This window comes from Nestor notabilis, unplaced genomic scaffold (assembly GCF_000696875.1).
Source record: "Nestor notabilis isolate BGI_N333 unplaced genomic scaffold, ASM69687v1 scaffold5508, whole genome shotgun sequence".
Taxonomy (NCBI): domain Eukaryota; kingdom Metazoa; phylum Chordata; class Aves; order Psittaciformes; family Psittacidae; genus Nestor; species Nestor notabilis.
In genome coordinates, this window is record NW_009941413.1 from 24,696 (window position 1) to 42,688 (window position 17,993).

At 36.1% G+C, this 17,993-nt stretch overlaps 1 protein-coding gene across 1 annotated transcript in view; it reads right to left on the minus strand.

The window, feature by feature from the left end:
- The window catches only part of CNTN3 (contactin 3 (plasmacytoma associated)), a gene marked incomplete at both ends in the record, with an annotated part of 45,761 nt that overhangs the window by 23,545 nt on the left and 4,223 nt on the right, over positions 1–17,993 (minus strand). The window contains 3 exons of the mRNA XM_010020867.1: positions 4,650–4,834; positions 5,806–5,908; positions 6,224–6,427. Coding sequence (XP_010019169.1) covers positions 4,650–4,834; positions 5,806–5,908; positions 6,224–6,427 — 492 coding nt within the window. The remainder of the gene's footprint in view (positions 1–4,649; positions 4,835–5,805; positions 5,909–6,223; positions 6,428–17,993) is intronic.

Genomic DNA, 17,993 nt, shown 5'->3' on the forward strand with positions numbered 1-17,993 from the left:
GATTCAGTCATCTTTTTTTTTTGGTGGCTATGATCACCCTCTTCTTCCAGCTAATTAGGCCAGGCAGGTCTTCCTGAAGAAAACAAATGTTGCTTCACTGCGCTCTAGGGCATCCCTGTAGGTCGTAAGGAAGCACCATTTTCTCAGACTTTTAAGAAACCCTTTGCAATGACTGTTTGAGGGGGTTGATGTGAATAAGGACCAACTGCAATACATGATGAAGCTCTTGGAAGCAGCTGAAAGAGTTGACGTCAAGATCTAAATGCACAATGCACATCAAAGCATGTTTTTATATATTATTTCCTTCACAGTATGAAAGTCCAATAAAAATCTTTTAATTCTGTAAGCCATAGAACAGCACGAAGGAAAGGCAGAGCTTCAGGCCCTTGACTTTTGTCTAGGCACTGTGCTCTCACAGAGAGTAGTGAGGTCTGCCATGCCTCTGCCTCCAGGCAGAGGACTACAGGAAGCTGTTCCAGAATAGTCCCTAATTGAGGCTTGCACTTAAGATGCAGTCTGCTTATGCACATACCTTTTACTTTGAAATTTACAGTATGAAAACTGGACTGGAAATCTCCTTTGAAAATACCTTGGATAGCTCAGCAGTTGGGCAATAAATCAGAGTCAATAGGAACTTTCCATAGTTCAAGAGAAAGCAGCTATGAAGCATACTGGGAAAAAAAAACCCCAAAACAACAAGAAAATTTAACCTTCCCTTTTCTATGTAGCATATCTAAAAGTCAGGCTATGACACTCATACTGATGCCTACAACATTGATGAAATTTATCTTCAAATTCCAAATGACTTTAAGAATGAATTACAGTTTTCTAATAAAACTGTGCCTAGAGAAGCATCTAAAATATCCCTGATGATAATATCCCTAATACATTATGTGTATTCAACTCAAAAATAAATGGTCTCAAGGAACAGGTAATTGCTACATCATTTGGAAAGTTTTAGTATGTAAAAAAATCTGTAATATTTGTCTCTGTAGCAAGGCAATTAAATTATTAGACAGAATCGACAAGTAAAATGTATATTGATCAAACACAGCAACTCCTTAATATTATTTAGTCATTTACAGCCTTGCAGTTAATGTTTTGAGGACATACCCGTGAATAAAATGAAGCTGGGTTATCAGACTTGAAACAGTGAGGATCTTCCACATACATGAATAATGTAGTTTCAGTACATTATTACCAAAATATACAAGGATTTTATGACATATTTAAAAAACTACGTATTACTGGGGGTTTGCCTCTGCTATCACAGACCACAGCAGCAGAACTCTTTTCTCCCTGTTAAACATTTTACCTTGGCAGTGTCAAGAATGAGTTCCATTAAACCAGCACATACTAATTAAGAATGTCTTCTCTTCAATTATACTTTAAATTAATTGCCTCACATATCTCTAGCATGTTACATGTTTAATTGCATCTTAAAACACAAAAATGTAATTGTTCTATCTCTTCTCAGAGACATGAAACATGCCCATGGATTCTTTCTTCTTCTGTTATCTCTTTATGGAAAGGGCTACTAGCAATAACAATAGAATATAGTAATAAAGTGAAAACACATTATTTATATACTCAGGTTTTATATTATACCAAAGTTTGATGATTTGTCCAATTTTTAGCACATTCTGAACTCCCCTGAGGGGAAAACTGGCATTAACCAAATGTTGGAACTGTACAAAGGACAAAAACCTGAACATTTGATGTTGAGCTTTTCTTGTCAAAATGCTTCATAAGAACAAAGAAAAGATTAATAGTCTATTAGTTATGTTTTGAAAGAACCCAGAATATCTGTTTTAGAGTATATACTTTAATTGTAGCCTTCAACTGTGGGTTGAGAGTTATATTTAAAACCCACAATAAATTAAAAAAAAAAACCCACACAACTCATTTTATTTTGATGAGGAGAGTTACAGCTGTGCACAGAATTTCTAAACCAAACATATTTATACATATTCTTGAGAAAATTCCAATGGTCATGAATAAAGTTGAGCCTACATTCAAGTGATTTGTGGTTTCAAGACTGTAACTCATTATTGGAAGAAAAGCCGGGATACCATAGAAAAGATAAGTGGGTTTTGTTTTTTTTCTTTTAATCAAACAATTTATGGCCTGAAAAACCCAATTTTCATATTTCAAATTTTACAGCTTCAGCTCATAAAACTGATCAAGAAAATAAGAATGTTTTGCTTCACAGCAGAGCAATGAAATGTTTCAAGCTTTTGTTTAGGACTAGCTTTATGCTTCATCTACAAAGAATCTTTAAAACCAGTAAAGAAAGGAAAACATTCTATTTTTCAGTCACATGGAAAATTTTTGTCTATTTCCTCTCTCCCTGATTTATTTTTCACATTATTTCACTATGACAACTTGGAAAATGTTAACCCCAATTCTTGCCTCTTTTTTGGGTAAAGCCAGAAACTTGCTTTGCTCTACTGAGGAGAGAAAAAAAATAAATAATATCACTGTTGAAATAAAAAGCCATTTGTCCATTTGCAAAGCGTGTATTTTTCTGTATATGATTAGCAGACATGTCTTACACTTCTACCAATAAAGTGTTTTAACAGCAGCCAACAGCCACTAACATTACCACACAGATTTGTGTCATCTTTGCCAGTGGCTGGGGGGCAAAAAAATCTGGCAGATGGATATTTTTTAGTTTAAGTCTTCAGTATATTGCATTAGTTTCCCCAAATTCTCATCTGCTTTTAGAACAACTTCCTTAAATATTGATCTTTTATTGGAAGACTGAGTGGCATATGGTTAAATTTCTTTACCAGACAGATTTCTGAGCTTTGATATGAGGCGCAGCGCAAGCCATCAGAAGATACTAACTTCAGTCATACATTATTAATCTACAAACGGAATTAAAATCCTCCAAATTATCAAAAAGTGTTAAAATGATCCTATCCTGAATACTGACTTGTTGGCATTTTATCTGCAACAACAAAGCAAGTAACAAAATAAGAAAGATTACTTAAATCTACTTAATTCTGCAGAATGGGTTTCATTAAGCAGAACAAATGAAATGAAACAGTTGGAGTGCCATTAATGCCATTACAGATCTCATTATTCTTTTTAGGATACACATCCATGTAAGGGATGAATCTAATATGGGTAGACATTTATACTGGAATATGAACTCTATTGGAGGGTTCAATTCCTTTTCTGGATTTGTAATGAAAATGTTCACACTGTCACAAAACTGCAACTTGCTGCTTTTAGTGATTAGCAACGTCCTTTATTTCAGCTCCTTTATTAAGCAAACAGAACTTGGGAAGCAGGTCAAATATCTCCAGCTTGTGCACTATCACAATTACATCCCAAGGACTAATGAACAAACCTACTCTATTTTGCATGTAGTTAACACTGATGTGTCTTACAACTGCTCTGATTTAAAACTTGGGTAGAAATACTAAGCCAAACTGAGATACAAACCACAACTTGTTTGAAACTTTCACGTAGTGAATAGAAGTCATTTTATAAAATCAAATGCACGGTGCCAAGTTTGGAATGACAGATGACAGTGGCAGATGAAGCATCTTAGATCTTTCGCCCTATGTTATTAACAGGATTTCTTAAACAGTGGTAATTGCAAGTAGTATATTAAAAATTCAGGTTACTCAAAGACCCCTTCAGCGTTTCCAATGATGGAGCACTGATTCAGTCTATTAATTGGGAAGTCGGGAGGGGGGAGAAGTCTTTTCCTTTCTCCTTATAACATCTGCTGTGCCTTAAACTAAAACCTTTATTGATAATAACTACATTGTAGCACTCTGTGTTCTAGGAAACAGCAGCTTCCTATACACAGCAGCTTCCCATACACAAGCACATTTGCTCAAAGTTGCACAGTAGCTATGCTCTGTGCCTTTTTACACAAGATAAAAACCATCTCTTTGCTCAAATATTCCTACATGAGGATAACATTTCAAAGCACAGTCTCAAACACTCTTAAAATTACCATTTACCTAAAGAAAATTGTATTTGCTGAGATCTGGCTTTAACAAAAATTGTCAATTACCACTTTGCTGCAAATCACTCTAGCTGTAAAACACTACCAATGTGCTTTGCTGATACTCGTTTCACGTTATAGCCTTAAATGCACAAGAGACTCTGTCTTTTTTCCAGTTATTAAATTTCTTATTATTTAATTTTCTATGCTAGATTGTATTCTCTCATTTATTTACTAATTTTAAAATAAAATTGGCATTTTGAAAGCAAAGGATTGAGAATATCTATTAGTTACCTTTTGCTAAAGCAAGAAAAATTTGTACTTCCTGTAAATGTGAGGCCTAAATGATCCCTCAAATAAATCCAAGAGACTGAAGCATCTAAGGGTTCACCAATGGACCAATAAGTCTTTAGAAAGAAAGTCTTTCCATCATAGGAAAATAAGCACAAGCACTTCCTACACTACACTTGGCAACCCTACTGAGCCTAGGCATTTATTAGAAATGTTATACAAAAACCTGGTGCAAAAGTTTTCATTTTCTGTGAGTAGTTGAGATGCCATGGATTTTTAAGCACAAATGCTTGATAGTATTGCAGAAGCTGTAAATCCCAAAGTACTCTAGGGCAGTTGATATTTCATGTGTAAAGAAGAGTGGGAGAGAGGGAGAAAGTAAGTTTCCTACCATAGTAAGTGAGACGTCCTCTTGCAATGTTTTTCCCTCTTGAGTTTTCAGTAATGCATTCATATAGTCCTGCATCCTCCTGCTGGAAATTAGGTATTTCAATCATGCCATTGGATTTCCTCAGCTTTATTTTACTTGGAAATGGTAGACCATCAGTTCTTCTCCAGTTAATCTGAGGCACAGGGCTAAAGAGAAAATAACGGGATTTTAAACAGCTTTCCATAAAGTATTTGATTGTCAAAATTAGATACTTAAACTCAACTCAGAAGTGACTAAAAGTTGTGTTAAAAGTAGTATTCATACTGCATATGACAGATGGGCAGACACTACGGCAACAGATTTGCATAAACCGTTCTGTTTCATATGCTGTCATTTGTGATACCGAAGTTTTCATGAATATATGTGCGAATGTCCAGCAATTTCTTTTAATTCAGCACTGGCCTCCCCTGAATACAGATGAGATTTACCAGTGACTGCCACAGAAGGAGAATCAAGGCAAGTCTTCTGAAATTCCTATCCTACAACAGCCATTCCATTCTCTGATTTCAAAACCTTCGCTCACCTAGCTGGGGAACCAAAGCAATAGCATGTGATCAGTTACCAATCTGGCACTTACAATTACGAACATCTAACAAAGCTGTCTGCAAATAAACCACAAAGTGGTAAGTAAATACATTTACAGTAACATAAATGTGTTCTCAGATCATTTGTGGAGTAGAAAAGCTATCAATTGTGTGTGAAATATCATTCAGAAAAGAAATGCATTTTAATCCTTACTTCAGCTATAAAGGAAGAACAATATTATGACAGCATCAAGTACATTTAACAGTAAAACAGAGACAAAATTCTCACAGACTTCATCTCCTTCTACGCAGAGAAAGTAGAGTTAGGTCAAAGGAGACATGCAAAACTGCACTGGTATTAACTCAAAATAATTTGAAATTAAACGTAAATTCCTTCATTGCCAACATACACATTTTAGTTCTAAACAAAATCCAGAATTACTCCAAGAATCTACCCTCTTATTCCAAGGCAATAATTATGATGATCAAAATATGGTCTTTAGACTATATGTGACTGCCAGAACTCCTTATCTCTTGTGCAGGTGAACCCTTATGTGCTTCAACTTTCAATATAGATGAAGTAAAAAACTTACTTTCCTAGTGCAAAACATTCTAGCTTCACAGTTGAGCCTTTAGCTGCAGGAAGCGTCTCAGGAAACTGAACTTCTATTTTGGGTTCGTATTCCCCCATCACACCTACAGAAGACAAAAGAAAAAAGTATTTTTTAGTTTTAAAGGCCTTTTTTCTCACTTTAATATCATATCACATTAAAAATCAAGTTTATTTCTCTCATACTCCATTTATAAAGACAATCATAGGGACCTGCCAGTGAACTCACTGTCAGACTTCAGAAAGAGGAGCTTGCAACACAAAGTACTTTATCTTGTTATAAAGCAATCAATATTCTGAGAACGCATGAAAAGTTACACTGTAAGAGACAAAAACATTCATAGATAACAACTAGATGTGTAATTTATTCACAGTGCAGAAGCATATATATCCACATATACCATCAGTGCGCAGCACTAGAGGAGTTGGTGACCCAAGAACTTGGCTGTTGGTCACAGTGCTGGTTACAACGCAGGTGTAATTTCCCACATCTGATGGCTCGACTTTGGCTATGTAGAGGTGACCGGTCTCCTGAGATACAAATCGCCGACTGTCCTCTTGTACAAATGATGGATATTCATTGAAGATCCAAGCAAATGACAATTCTAGTTGGTAATAAAAAAAAGTAGTAAAGAGTCTTGGTAGGGTTTTTCACTTTTTTTTCTTCAAAGATCAGGTTTTTTTCATTACTGTATTTTACAATACTCTATTATATACAATACTGTACTATGTAACAAACAGGTACAGAGAGCCAATGTGTGAGGACAATAAACTTTAGAAAGTACCAGAAACTAGCAAAACAAACCCTTTTTAAGCTCTCTCTCCTCAAATAGAAGAAAAAGGTAAAAGGAATTTGGTGTTTTATGCAAGGATAATTTTTTTAATCTACTTTTTAATATGCATAGAAATAAAAGCAGACAGCAACAATGAGACCAAACTTTGCTAAAATGGAAACATCATTCATTCAGTAGCTACTTAACAACTTAAGCTAGATGTTTAGCAGATAGAACAGTGGAGGTGTATGCAAGTGAAAGGAATGTCAATAGAAGCATAAATTTCCAGTAGGGCTCAACGCACAGCCTATCTTTTTAAAAGAGAAATCCATTAAAATGACATTTAATAAATCTCTGTATATCAATGGCAAAGTAGCCCTCACTACCATTCATTATGGTCATTAGAAAGGAAAAAAAAACACACTTCAAAAGATAAACTAACATTTGGCAAAAACTGCATTAGAACTCTGAGCTCTGTGTGTCCAATTTTAATTGGCAAAAGCCTCTTCCGTGTGAGGCCATGTGTTTGTCTCATTCATACCCTACATAATCAAAGGAAATTAATTTTTAATGGTTTTCCAGGCAAGATACGATTTTTCACCCAAGTGTCACTGAGTTGAAAGTTTATAAAAAGACCACAGCTTCTGCAAGTGCTAATTGGAGACCATTATAGCTTGATCGACCTGTTGTCATGTTAAAATATCTTGTAGCATTTGCACTGCCCCTACAAAATGGAGATCATCCCTTTTTGCACAGGCTTAATTTGAAAGTGCATAAATTTGGGTGCAGTCACGAAACGGAGAGTAGGCATTTTCATAACCCTCAGAGTTGAGTATGAATCCAACACCCAGGAAAGTGCTAACAGGACAATTTAATGCAAGGTAAGATTGTGCAGATGAAAGAAAAACATACAATAAATGAAATTATTAAAACATTTATGGACTGGCTAATGCAAAAAGGGCATTAAGTAAAATGGCTTATCATAATTGAATTTAATTTTCTTCTATCAATATTTAAACTCCTTCCATTAACAGAATTTCACAGGGGCAGCATTTATGAACAATTAACAGTGTCAGGACTTTTCTCCAGAGTTTAACTTCTGTCACATTGCGAAATATTTATTGTTGAAAACCAGTCATCCACCCCCCTGGACTCATAGCCTATCTCCTCAGGTAAAACAGCAGCTTTTAGTGAAAGTTTCTTCCTGCATACCAAAAGAGGTATAATTAATTTATGATAAGGAAGGCCAACAAGGATTTGCCAAGTAAAGAAAGATAATTAGCAGAGTGGACAGTAAAACCCTACGATCTAGCGTGACTTCAGTAAGACTTTTGAGATGCACCACACGAGTCCCGTAACAAGCCAAACAATATTCATACAGTCACCACCAACAAAAAAAATTTGTAAGGTGTTCTCCCATCCTACAACACAAATACCAAGATGTAGGTGTCAATGGTTTGCTGTCGAATGGAGAGGACATGCTGAGTTAGTGCTGTGGAGCAGGGAGGTGGCATCTGGGCACTGCTCTGGCTGTGAGCTGGCATTTTTCTGTATCTACCAGCCAATTCAAATAGAAAAAATAAAATAATAAATAATAATAATAGAGTACGCCTGAGGAGTTTGAAGGGGACTATGACCTCTTTGACAGCAAAGATTATATGGTCTTGCTAAATGGAAAAGACTAGAAAATAAAGCATAATTCCGTTTCTACAGAGCAGCTGGATGAAGAAGGTGAGCACAAGGCTGAGGGAGAGGCTGTAGACCAAGTTAGGTATCAATTCAGGAACTGTAATTAAAATAAACAAATAAATTTATATTTCAGCTCTACATCAAACTCAGACATCCGTAAGACACAAGAGTGTGGGAAGCCAGGCTTTATTGGTTCTGGTATTTATTGAACTACTTGTTTTCCTTAGCTCGAACTATTATTTTATTCTTAAAAAAAAAAAACCAAGAAAAAAAGACATAATTCAAGACATACTTCAAACATTCAAAGGGGATGGACATATCTGGATACACAGGAGGAAAATAAGCAGCTTGATTTTGTTCCTATTATATTGGGTTAAGTCAAGAGTAAACTCATTGAAATCAGTCATTATGATTATGAAAGCCATGCAAAGTGTATTCCAGTTTAATTGGATCCTTCAATAGCCTATGAATGAGCACTCCTGGAACTCTAATTTCCCATTCAACATATATTTTCATCAACTCTCTTAAAAAAGAAGTAGGGTGTTTCTTTACCAGTGCCCCACGGCCACTCTCTCATTTTATATTTATTGTACTTTCCAAAATTGTATTCTTATTTTCTAAAAAAAATTCATATTAAACAACTTGTTCTGTGATTTATTGTGTTTACACCATTTGCCTGTTGCTGATCCTAGGGCACCTCAAGGGACATAAACTCACTCCCTTTCTGTCAATTACAACTTTCAGTTGATTTTCTGTTATAAATGGAAGCAATATGTCTCTCCTGGGCTTCCTCAAAGATGTAAGCCTTTGCTTTCCAATGCATTTTTTCCTTATTTTGTGACCATACATGGATAAGGTATAGGAAATTACAGTTATTTCTCAATTTTTATTTGTTTGCTACATCTTGTTAGGCTTCTCCTCTTTATTTTGCGTTATTTGATTACTATTTACTGTGCAGCCTACAAGCCACAACACAGTCAGCAGGTTCATACTGTTCTGGCACTCTGTGCCCCCAAGTGTTCAATTAAAAATTGCTTATAAAATTGCCTGTCATTTTTAAACTTAAATTTTTACAGAATTCAACACTTAAATCAGCTTGGCCTTTGAGGTCTACCATGGTCATTGCCTGCCACCTACGAGCCATAACGAAACCCAAACGTATCTTCATTTCCTATGTAAGGAAAAAAAATGATGTTGTTAAAGTAATAAAAGGGGCTAAGCCCCATATATTCAGGAGTATTTAACTGGGTTTGAAGTTAGGCCTTAAGCTCATCTCCATGCTTTTGAAAAGATTCTCTGAAAGGCTGCAACACATCAGTAGGAGACTGCTGATGGAATCAGGGCAATTTTATTACTTGTAAACAGATTTTAAGATACAAGAGTAGTTATGTAAATCCAAAACTATAAATGAATTCAGGATGTTGGCAAAGCAAAAGTTCGGGGGCAAGGGAAAGGCATATAAACCTATGACAGGGAGGAGGACAATTAAGAAAGTTTATTTATCCACCAAATAAATTCTGAAGGTCATCTCTTGCTCCTTTTGTTCCAGACCATCACTCCTATACACCTGCTTAATACTATCTGCCAGCCCCATAATTCCATCTAAATTAGATTTATAAAATAACCAAAAGTAAATGCTGTGAGCAGTATTCTTCTGAAACAGATTTAAAGTTCTGTTCAAAACTGACTGGGTTTCAGTTAGTAAAGCAGATGTTTCCATAAACAGTCCTGGCAAGAAATTAAATCACTTGATTTTGAATGCATCAAGCTGACTGAAGTAGTTAGAGGTTTTATGTTTTATTCTTTAAATAAGTTTCATGTCAGACATTGATATCCAAATCTAAACTATTTCATACAGTTCTCCTATTCAGGTTTTACTATATTCTGTAATACAGATACACGGGGAAGCTGAAATACCCTAGTATTTTGTGTCTTCAACCAGCACTCTGCCTAACTCATAGCATAGTATATGGCTTCTAAAAAACTGTGCAAGAAAGCAATCAGACAAAATTTAGCAATGACAGAAACTGCAATTAAAGACATGGAAATTGGTAACAACCAGCTATTTTGAATTCTGAATTATCTACCTTAGAGTTAAAAGTAATGGAAAAGTAACACTGATTTTTGAGAGGATAATAACAGATTTCATAATTAAGGAAGAAACCAATTAGCTCATCATTTGGCCCAGTTTCAGCTCAAACTGTGATGAAATGACAGAAAATGGAGAAAAGCCTCTCGTTTTGTGGATGAGCATCACTCAGGAAAGAGTAAGCTCTCAGGGCACAGACAGAAAGCAATCGGGTATGGTTTTGTCATACACAAAACCCTCCATTTGTCAACACTGCTGAGACAGGTCTGCATGTCTGTCTGCAAAAGAATCCCTATGAAAGTGCCAACAAATTGTTTAAAAATAGGAAATTAATCTGCATGAGGTAAAAGTGCATTATACTCCCAAAGAACGCTCTTAACCTTGACATAAAACACCTTTAGTTCACTGCAGCCTAATCCTCAAGAGGATCACACTACATTCTATCTTACATACACTATCTTCAAACATCCCATTAACTACACTTCTTACTTGGGCAAACTCTAGCTGCTTTATTCCACTTAGTTCTCCGTCTCAAGTAGTCTATCCTTCCTTTGGCAAGCCAGCACAACCAGCTACAACTGGACTTTAGCCAAGAAAACAGGTAATACTTTATCTCTGCCATAAGATAAACCACTTTTTTTTTTTTTTCCAAACATTAAAGGATGTTTTACAAGTAAAAATCTTATGCACCGTAGGCATAAGACAAGGTTAAAATAGTTGTAACATTTTCCCAACTTGGGAAAATGATTTGGAGATTTATAAATGCTTCTGAAATTTGCCCCCAAACCCTTTAGAGTAATTCCTTTTCTCTGGCTGAAGATGTTTTTGTTCATACAAAATATAAATAGCATGACGGGAACCCAAGTCCAGCTACAAAAAGTGATGAACAAATCCTGAGAAATTCACTGTATATTCCAGAGTGTAATCGAAACACTGATTGGAAACTAACACATACCATTAATCATTTTGGCATAAAAGGTGAATTACTTTATAGATAAAATATGAAAGATTAATTTTCAGCATGCTCTGCAGGTAATCACGCATTAACTTCTGCGTACAGAATAGCTCAAACCAATGAGAGCAACGCAAGATACCTATGTAACATCTTGCAATTTCAATCTATGCATTTAATGAGCATATTGAAATATTTTAGCTGAAATTGCAAGGTTCCTACTTCAGGCTAATACCTAATTTTCATTTTTAAATGGAATATGGTCAGAGTGCACCCATTTTCTGATTTTTAAATGAGCTGGTGTGATTAAAAAAAAAAACCAAAAAACCCAAATCAAAACCAGATGTGATTCTTCACACATAGTTGCAGCATAAACTGTATTTTTCTTTACTGCCTCCTACCTACACCACAACCACAGAACAGGCACAGTAGTAATCACACATACTGGTCTGTGACCTATCACTGGCTGCCACAGGGTGGCAAAGCTCCGGTGATATAGAGCAGCTCACTGAAGGTCTGTCTTTGCACTTGACAAGTTGCAGAGTTTTCCTAAGTCTTTCAAAGCAGCATCAAAAGCAAAGCCCAGCACTGTAATTAAAACATAAACATTTCTAAGCTCATCCTGGGGAAACACAGATGTTCCAGCCTGGCAGTGTTATTCCTTTATTAATACCACAGAAACCCTCATGGTAAATAGATATCTAAACAGCACATCCATTGGAAAAGCAGCTCAGCAGCATGGCCTTGCCTGCTGTCTGCCTTTTCAGCCCTGCTCTCCCGTCACACAGGGGATTTGACCATTAGCCAGTGTTGTTTCAAACTGAACTTAACCTTCTAATACGAAAGTGCCCCTTAACTGGCAGGTTAAATGTTCCTTAGTGCTCTAAAGGAAATCCAGATGCTAATGGGAAAGTAAAAAAAATGCTTTTCTACATTTGGTTTTCAGTGCTGAGTAAAGAACTCAATTTCACTTCCCCTGTAGCTGCGCTGGATGATGATGGATTAGATTCTCTTTATCACATCTCTGAACTAATTGTTTCAGACTAGCTGTGCCATTCAAAGTGTACCGGCTCCGATCAAATCATCTGTACTCTGGAAGTATGCAGCAAAGTAAGAAACTGCTTTAGGAAGCAGTATTTAAATACATACCCATTAGCCATATCCATTTCAAATGACAAATTGTTCTTTTAATCACCTCCCTAGAACTTTACATTTAATTGCTCAGAGCATTTCTAACAACTCTGTGGTGCTTTTTCAATAGTTGAAAGTATTTTAAAATTGCTTCCTGCCTATAATAATTTTGAGGATAAAAAGATCAGTTTAGTTTATTGCTCAACTGATTTCTTCTGAATGTTAAATCTTAAGATGATAAACTAAGGGAAACTAATGGAAATACCCAAGTGTAAAATTTCAAAGGTACACACTAATGTTGATAGGTGGAAGCAGTAATTAGTGACGAATTTTATTTGGTAGTCTTGCACTGATTTAGGAGAAGGTACTTGGTAAACCCCTGTGACAAACAAAATTTACTTTCAGTACTCTTAAGGAGTGTAATGATCAGCTATGGCTGTGTTCTGGGACCACAGCCATCTCCCTCCTGCCTCTTCCTAATCAATTACTCTGCTTCCAAAGAAAAACTCAAATATTTTAGTAGAGGAAATAATAAAGAGCTGGAGGAGAAAACCCCCTCAGTAACACTTTAAGATAAAAATAATCTTGGTAGAGGGCCAAACCCGGTTATTTTCTACAATTTTCTCCTCTTTTTCCCAAAGCATACTTAAGATACTTGGGACTACCTAAGCGAGAGAGCTTGGCCTGAATTTTTTCTTGCAATTTAGTTCATCCTAATCTACTTCTCCCTCTTTCTTTCCATCCCTTACCCCTTTGTCCAACAAACACCCCAATAGCAAGAGGCAGAGTTTTCCATTAAAAGACTCTTACCCCATACTCATGCCTGTTTCAGTTTGTTCAGGAAAGAGGGCTCATGGGAGCAGGCGTCAGCAATAAAGTGCACACCCGATAGCCTTTTGAGGTCTTCTGAAGTGCCCACATTTTGTTGATGAAAATTATGTAGTATTATTCCCACGAAAGCCTGCGCTACTCTTCGCTCACTCTGACAACAGCCTATATTATACATGCTGCTACTATATGTACTTAACTGTTGGTGCATCTTTAGTGGAAACCAAATGTAGTGCAGACAGCAAGAGCTGTCTCTTACGCAAAACTCTCCCTGGGCTATAAGTGAATCTGCTACACAGTCTATACAATCAGACATGCTCTCTTACTGAAGTAATGAAAATCATCTAGTTTTAAAATAATGAGATTTAAAAATATTTTGTTTTCTGATTTGTATATACTTGGGAATGCTACTTTTAAAAACATGTAACAATATGTATGCACAATTGAAGACTAGAATCTTCCCTTAAAAGCAAGATGATAAAAAGCTGCAGTAGTCCCATAATCTCAGTCATTTTGCAACAGGTACTGCAAAAATTACAAGAGCTAATATGATTTATCACAGATATTCCCAGGCTTTACGGTCTACTGACTACCTGGCTATGAAGCTATCCTGCATTATCTAGGTATACCTCTTAAAGACTTAGAAAAGGGATAAAAGACCAAACATCTAAGAAATGCTAATATATTAATGTGATCGCTGTCACTGATGTGCATAACGAAACATGGAGTAACAAAGAGTTCTGTAAGAATCTGGAGTGACATCATGCTTGTCCAGTTTGCCCTTTCCCAAACTGGAATCGTGCATCTTTGGCTACAAGTTTTAGGCCAGTTATGCACTCCGCACTAGCCTGAAAACATGTACTGTAAAGTAGCTGCAGATGTTGCACAAATATATGAATAAGGATATGCTAATTTTAGCCTTGTTTACTTCAGTCTGGAGCACAGGTTTATCAAAAGAAAGTGTTTTGGAAAGACTGCATTTGATAAAATGCAGAACAGACAGAGAGTCTCTGTAGCATTGCTTTGTTACTGGTGGTGAAAATAATGCTCTGACAGACAGATATCACTGTAAAATCCAGCTGTGAATGTGTATTACTGTCCCTCAGATGGACAAATATAAGTGTCTCTGGGGTACCATTTGATTTGAAACTGTCAGCTGAAATTTGTGCGGATGAGGATGACAACACCAGCAGGACTATTGCAAAATATATTTTTAAATAAAAATACCACTTCTTCTTGGCAGATTGAGAACAGCTCGAGAACACTATGGAACCATTTTTAAGGCCATTGCTTCTACAATATTCAGCATATAGTCTCTTTAGAACCCATTTTTGTGCAAAGACCTCATAATATTCTTACTGGAAGTATGATTTATTGCTCTTGCCTGGATAAGCGTCATCCACAATCTACAACAAAACAAAACGTAGAGATGCAAAACCGGAGTGCTTTCCACCTTCTGAAAACACACTGATGGGCAGCTGAAAAGAAAGCATATTTTGGAATTCTATCAGTTTGGTTTTGATTTGCTTTAAGGGTATTAACTGTTTCCAAAGCCAAATAAGTAAAATTAATTCAATTTACAGTTCTCTGAAAAAAAACCCCAGTATTTTGATATTCAAGAGTTGCAGAAAAGAAATAATCAAAGCATCAAAATATTTCTGGCATATGAGATAGTTTCCATGCCATGTTATTCATGAATAGTATAGTCTTGCTGGAACTTGTAGGTCTCCAAATGGCAAGACAAGAGACATTAGCAAAAATTTGCAAGTCTAAATACTAATTTGCAAGAGACATGACATTATTCATTGAATGACTTGTCATACCAAACAGTGAGCAATAAATTGGGTCCTAGGTTTTCATGATCTATTATCATTTCCTATCAGCATGTCACAACTTTAAAAAGATATGCTATAAGCTAAATTGATCCCTATCCTTCAAATACGGCCTCATTTATTAATTAGGTCTACATTTATCAGGTCATGATAGTCAGATGGAGCACACATTCATGCTTTCTATGTAGAAATACCCAAGCCATACTGCATGAAATAGCAACACTTACCACATAAGGCCAATCATGAATTTAAGACAAATAGAATTTCCTTGCAACTTCCAAGCAGCAGCTTGGCAGCTCCACCATGTTCTTGCCATTTACTGAAGTTCTCATGGGTTATGGTCATACTCCACGTAGTAACAAGGTAACAGGGAGTATATCCACCAACATAAAACTAATGCCAAGTTTTTTCCAAGCAAGCCTTAATTCTTTGAAATATCTGAGTAACTACCAAGCAAATCTTCACTTCTACCATTAAAAATCATCTTCTCCTCTGTGTGTAAAGCAGCTGTCAACCCACCACAGACAACATGAAAGGACTATGCCTCATTGCTTCCTACCCTCCCAGAAAGCAGAATATACCTCATAAATCAAAAATTAATGTCAGATCAGTAAAATTGACTGTATTAAGCAAATACAAATCACAATAGACAGCAAATAGAAATAACTGAAGACAAGCTACATGATAATCAAGATACACATACAGTAGTAACAGTAGGTAAAACACAAAAGGAACTTGCAGATTTGCTTTACTCTGAGCTTTGTCACTCCTTAGATACTGATTTTGGAACAAAATCAATATTGGAGAAAAATCATTTTTAGATCTCCATATGTCTAGCCTTCTCTGTTCCTGGCAGGATGGAAAAAAATTAGCATTGCATGAATGTTTTTCAGCTGGCTGCATGTTAAGTGTGTCCAATATTAAGTTTTATATGTTGAGATGTTTGTTATAGCAACAGTCCTTTAAAACCATCAAGACATAACAGTAACACAGTAAAAAGTGAAAATAGCTGTAGAGACTTCAGTAAAATCTAGTGGTTCTAACAACTGAAAAAGATGGCAGGAGATCTACATAAGTCAATTTAAGATGTCAGATTATCTTTTGAGTATGTGGGTGAGATGATTTACTGATTTGTGGAGAACTGGGTATTTTAACAGGTTCTCTGTAACAGAATTAAAATTATATACAGAAGTATGGTCATGCAGAATGACGACAGATGACCATCTTAATTATCCAACACTCACTGCTCAATTATAATACAACATACATTATCTAACATAAAGAACAGCTGAATTAGTAAGATACTTAGGGGGAAGTCTAAACGCACAGCCAGTCATTTAATTCAATCTCTCATACAGCAAATTGTAAACAAAATCTGCATTTTGCAAAAAAGGGGAAACACACTAACTCTGAAGAAAATATTCTTGTGGTTTGCAATACAGCTCATGTTTAACAGCAGAAATGTAAAACTGATCCGAGCACCCTCAACTGGAAATATTGTGCACCGTCTTCCTCCCGTCAGCCAACACTGAACCCATACACCAACAGCCAACACAGGAACAAAGCTAAAATACAAGCTCAGCATATGAACTGATGTGTACAAACTTAAACAAAGTTTAATTTTGGTATAAATAGTAGATGCCCATACGCTGATGGAACTGCAACCTTCAAAAGAACAAAAGTACCACAAACTGCCTGAATAATCTGCTCTCCACTGAAGGGGGATATTCCTATCACTTACGTATATACCTGTGGCTAAGATAAGCAAACAAAAAACTATGCAGATTGTAGTGGGGAAACAATTTCCTTTTTCCATACTGTGACCTGGTGTTTCTTTGGGGATGAACATTGGTCACTATTGTAACTAGAATGCTGTTTATGGAGGAATAATCACAATTTAATCCATCTCTTCTTGCAGACTCCTTACAGAGAATCTAAAAAATAAGTGCAATTAAGCTAACAAGAACTTAGAAATTGCACAACATGACAGAACACTAAAGAACAATATTTTGGGGGCTAAAAGGGAAGAGAAAACAAGGTATTTGAAAAGGCTTTTAGAATTAGTATTGTCTGAAATTATTTGATAGCTCCATTCAACAAATACAGGATCAAATTAAAAAAAAAATCTGATCACAGGTTTGGAAAGGGCTGAGCAGCCCTCAGGCCAGGTCAGCTGTTCCTACATCATTCCTGATAGTCCTAACAAACTAGTTTTGCTTAATGGATGGATATTTCATCTAAGACTTACCAACCTGCATCCTACCACTCCAGATCTAAAGGCACTCTATGTCTGATGTCACTGCTGTAGGTGTATTTTAGTAAAGAAAGAAGAGGAAGGAATTTTTCCACTTTGCCCCATGTCTCCTGAAAACTTTAATGGTTAATCCTCCAACCCTCAGACAAACCAAAGGACCTTAAATAATTCCAGTACCAACCCTCAATTCCACTTGATAATTCAGGGAGCCCTCAGCTCTCTTTTTTTTTTTTTGCACAAGTGTGGGGGTGTCAATCATACCCCATCTGCTGAGTGAAAATAAATTCTCACCTCTTCCACGTTTTGATTTAAACCACAGTTATTCGCAATATGAGCATGTTTTATATCACCTCCTGTTCAACACCTCAAACTTAAAACATTGCCAGAGTCAGGCAGAGTTGTAGTCAGTTTGGCAGTCACCTCTGGGCGTATATCCATGCAAGAGATGCGAGTATAAGAAAGGCTGGGGTAATTCAGTCTTTAGACTGCATAGAGAAGCAAAATTTAATCATTCTAATTCTTATAGATAGCTGGGAGAATGACCCATTTTTTCAGCAATTGAAAAGACAAAGCTGTTGCAAGGCTATAAAGATGATTTAAGAGTATGTATCAGTTTAGGGAAA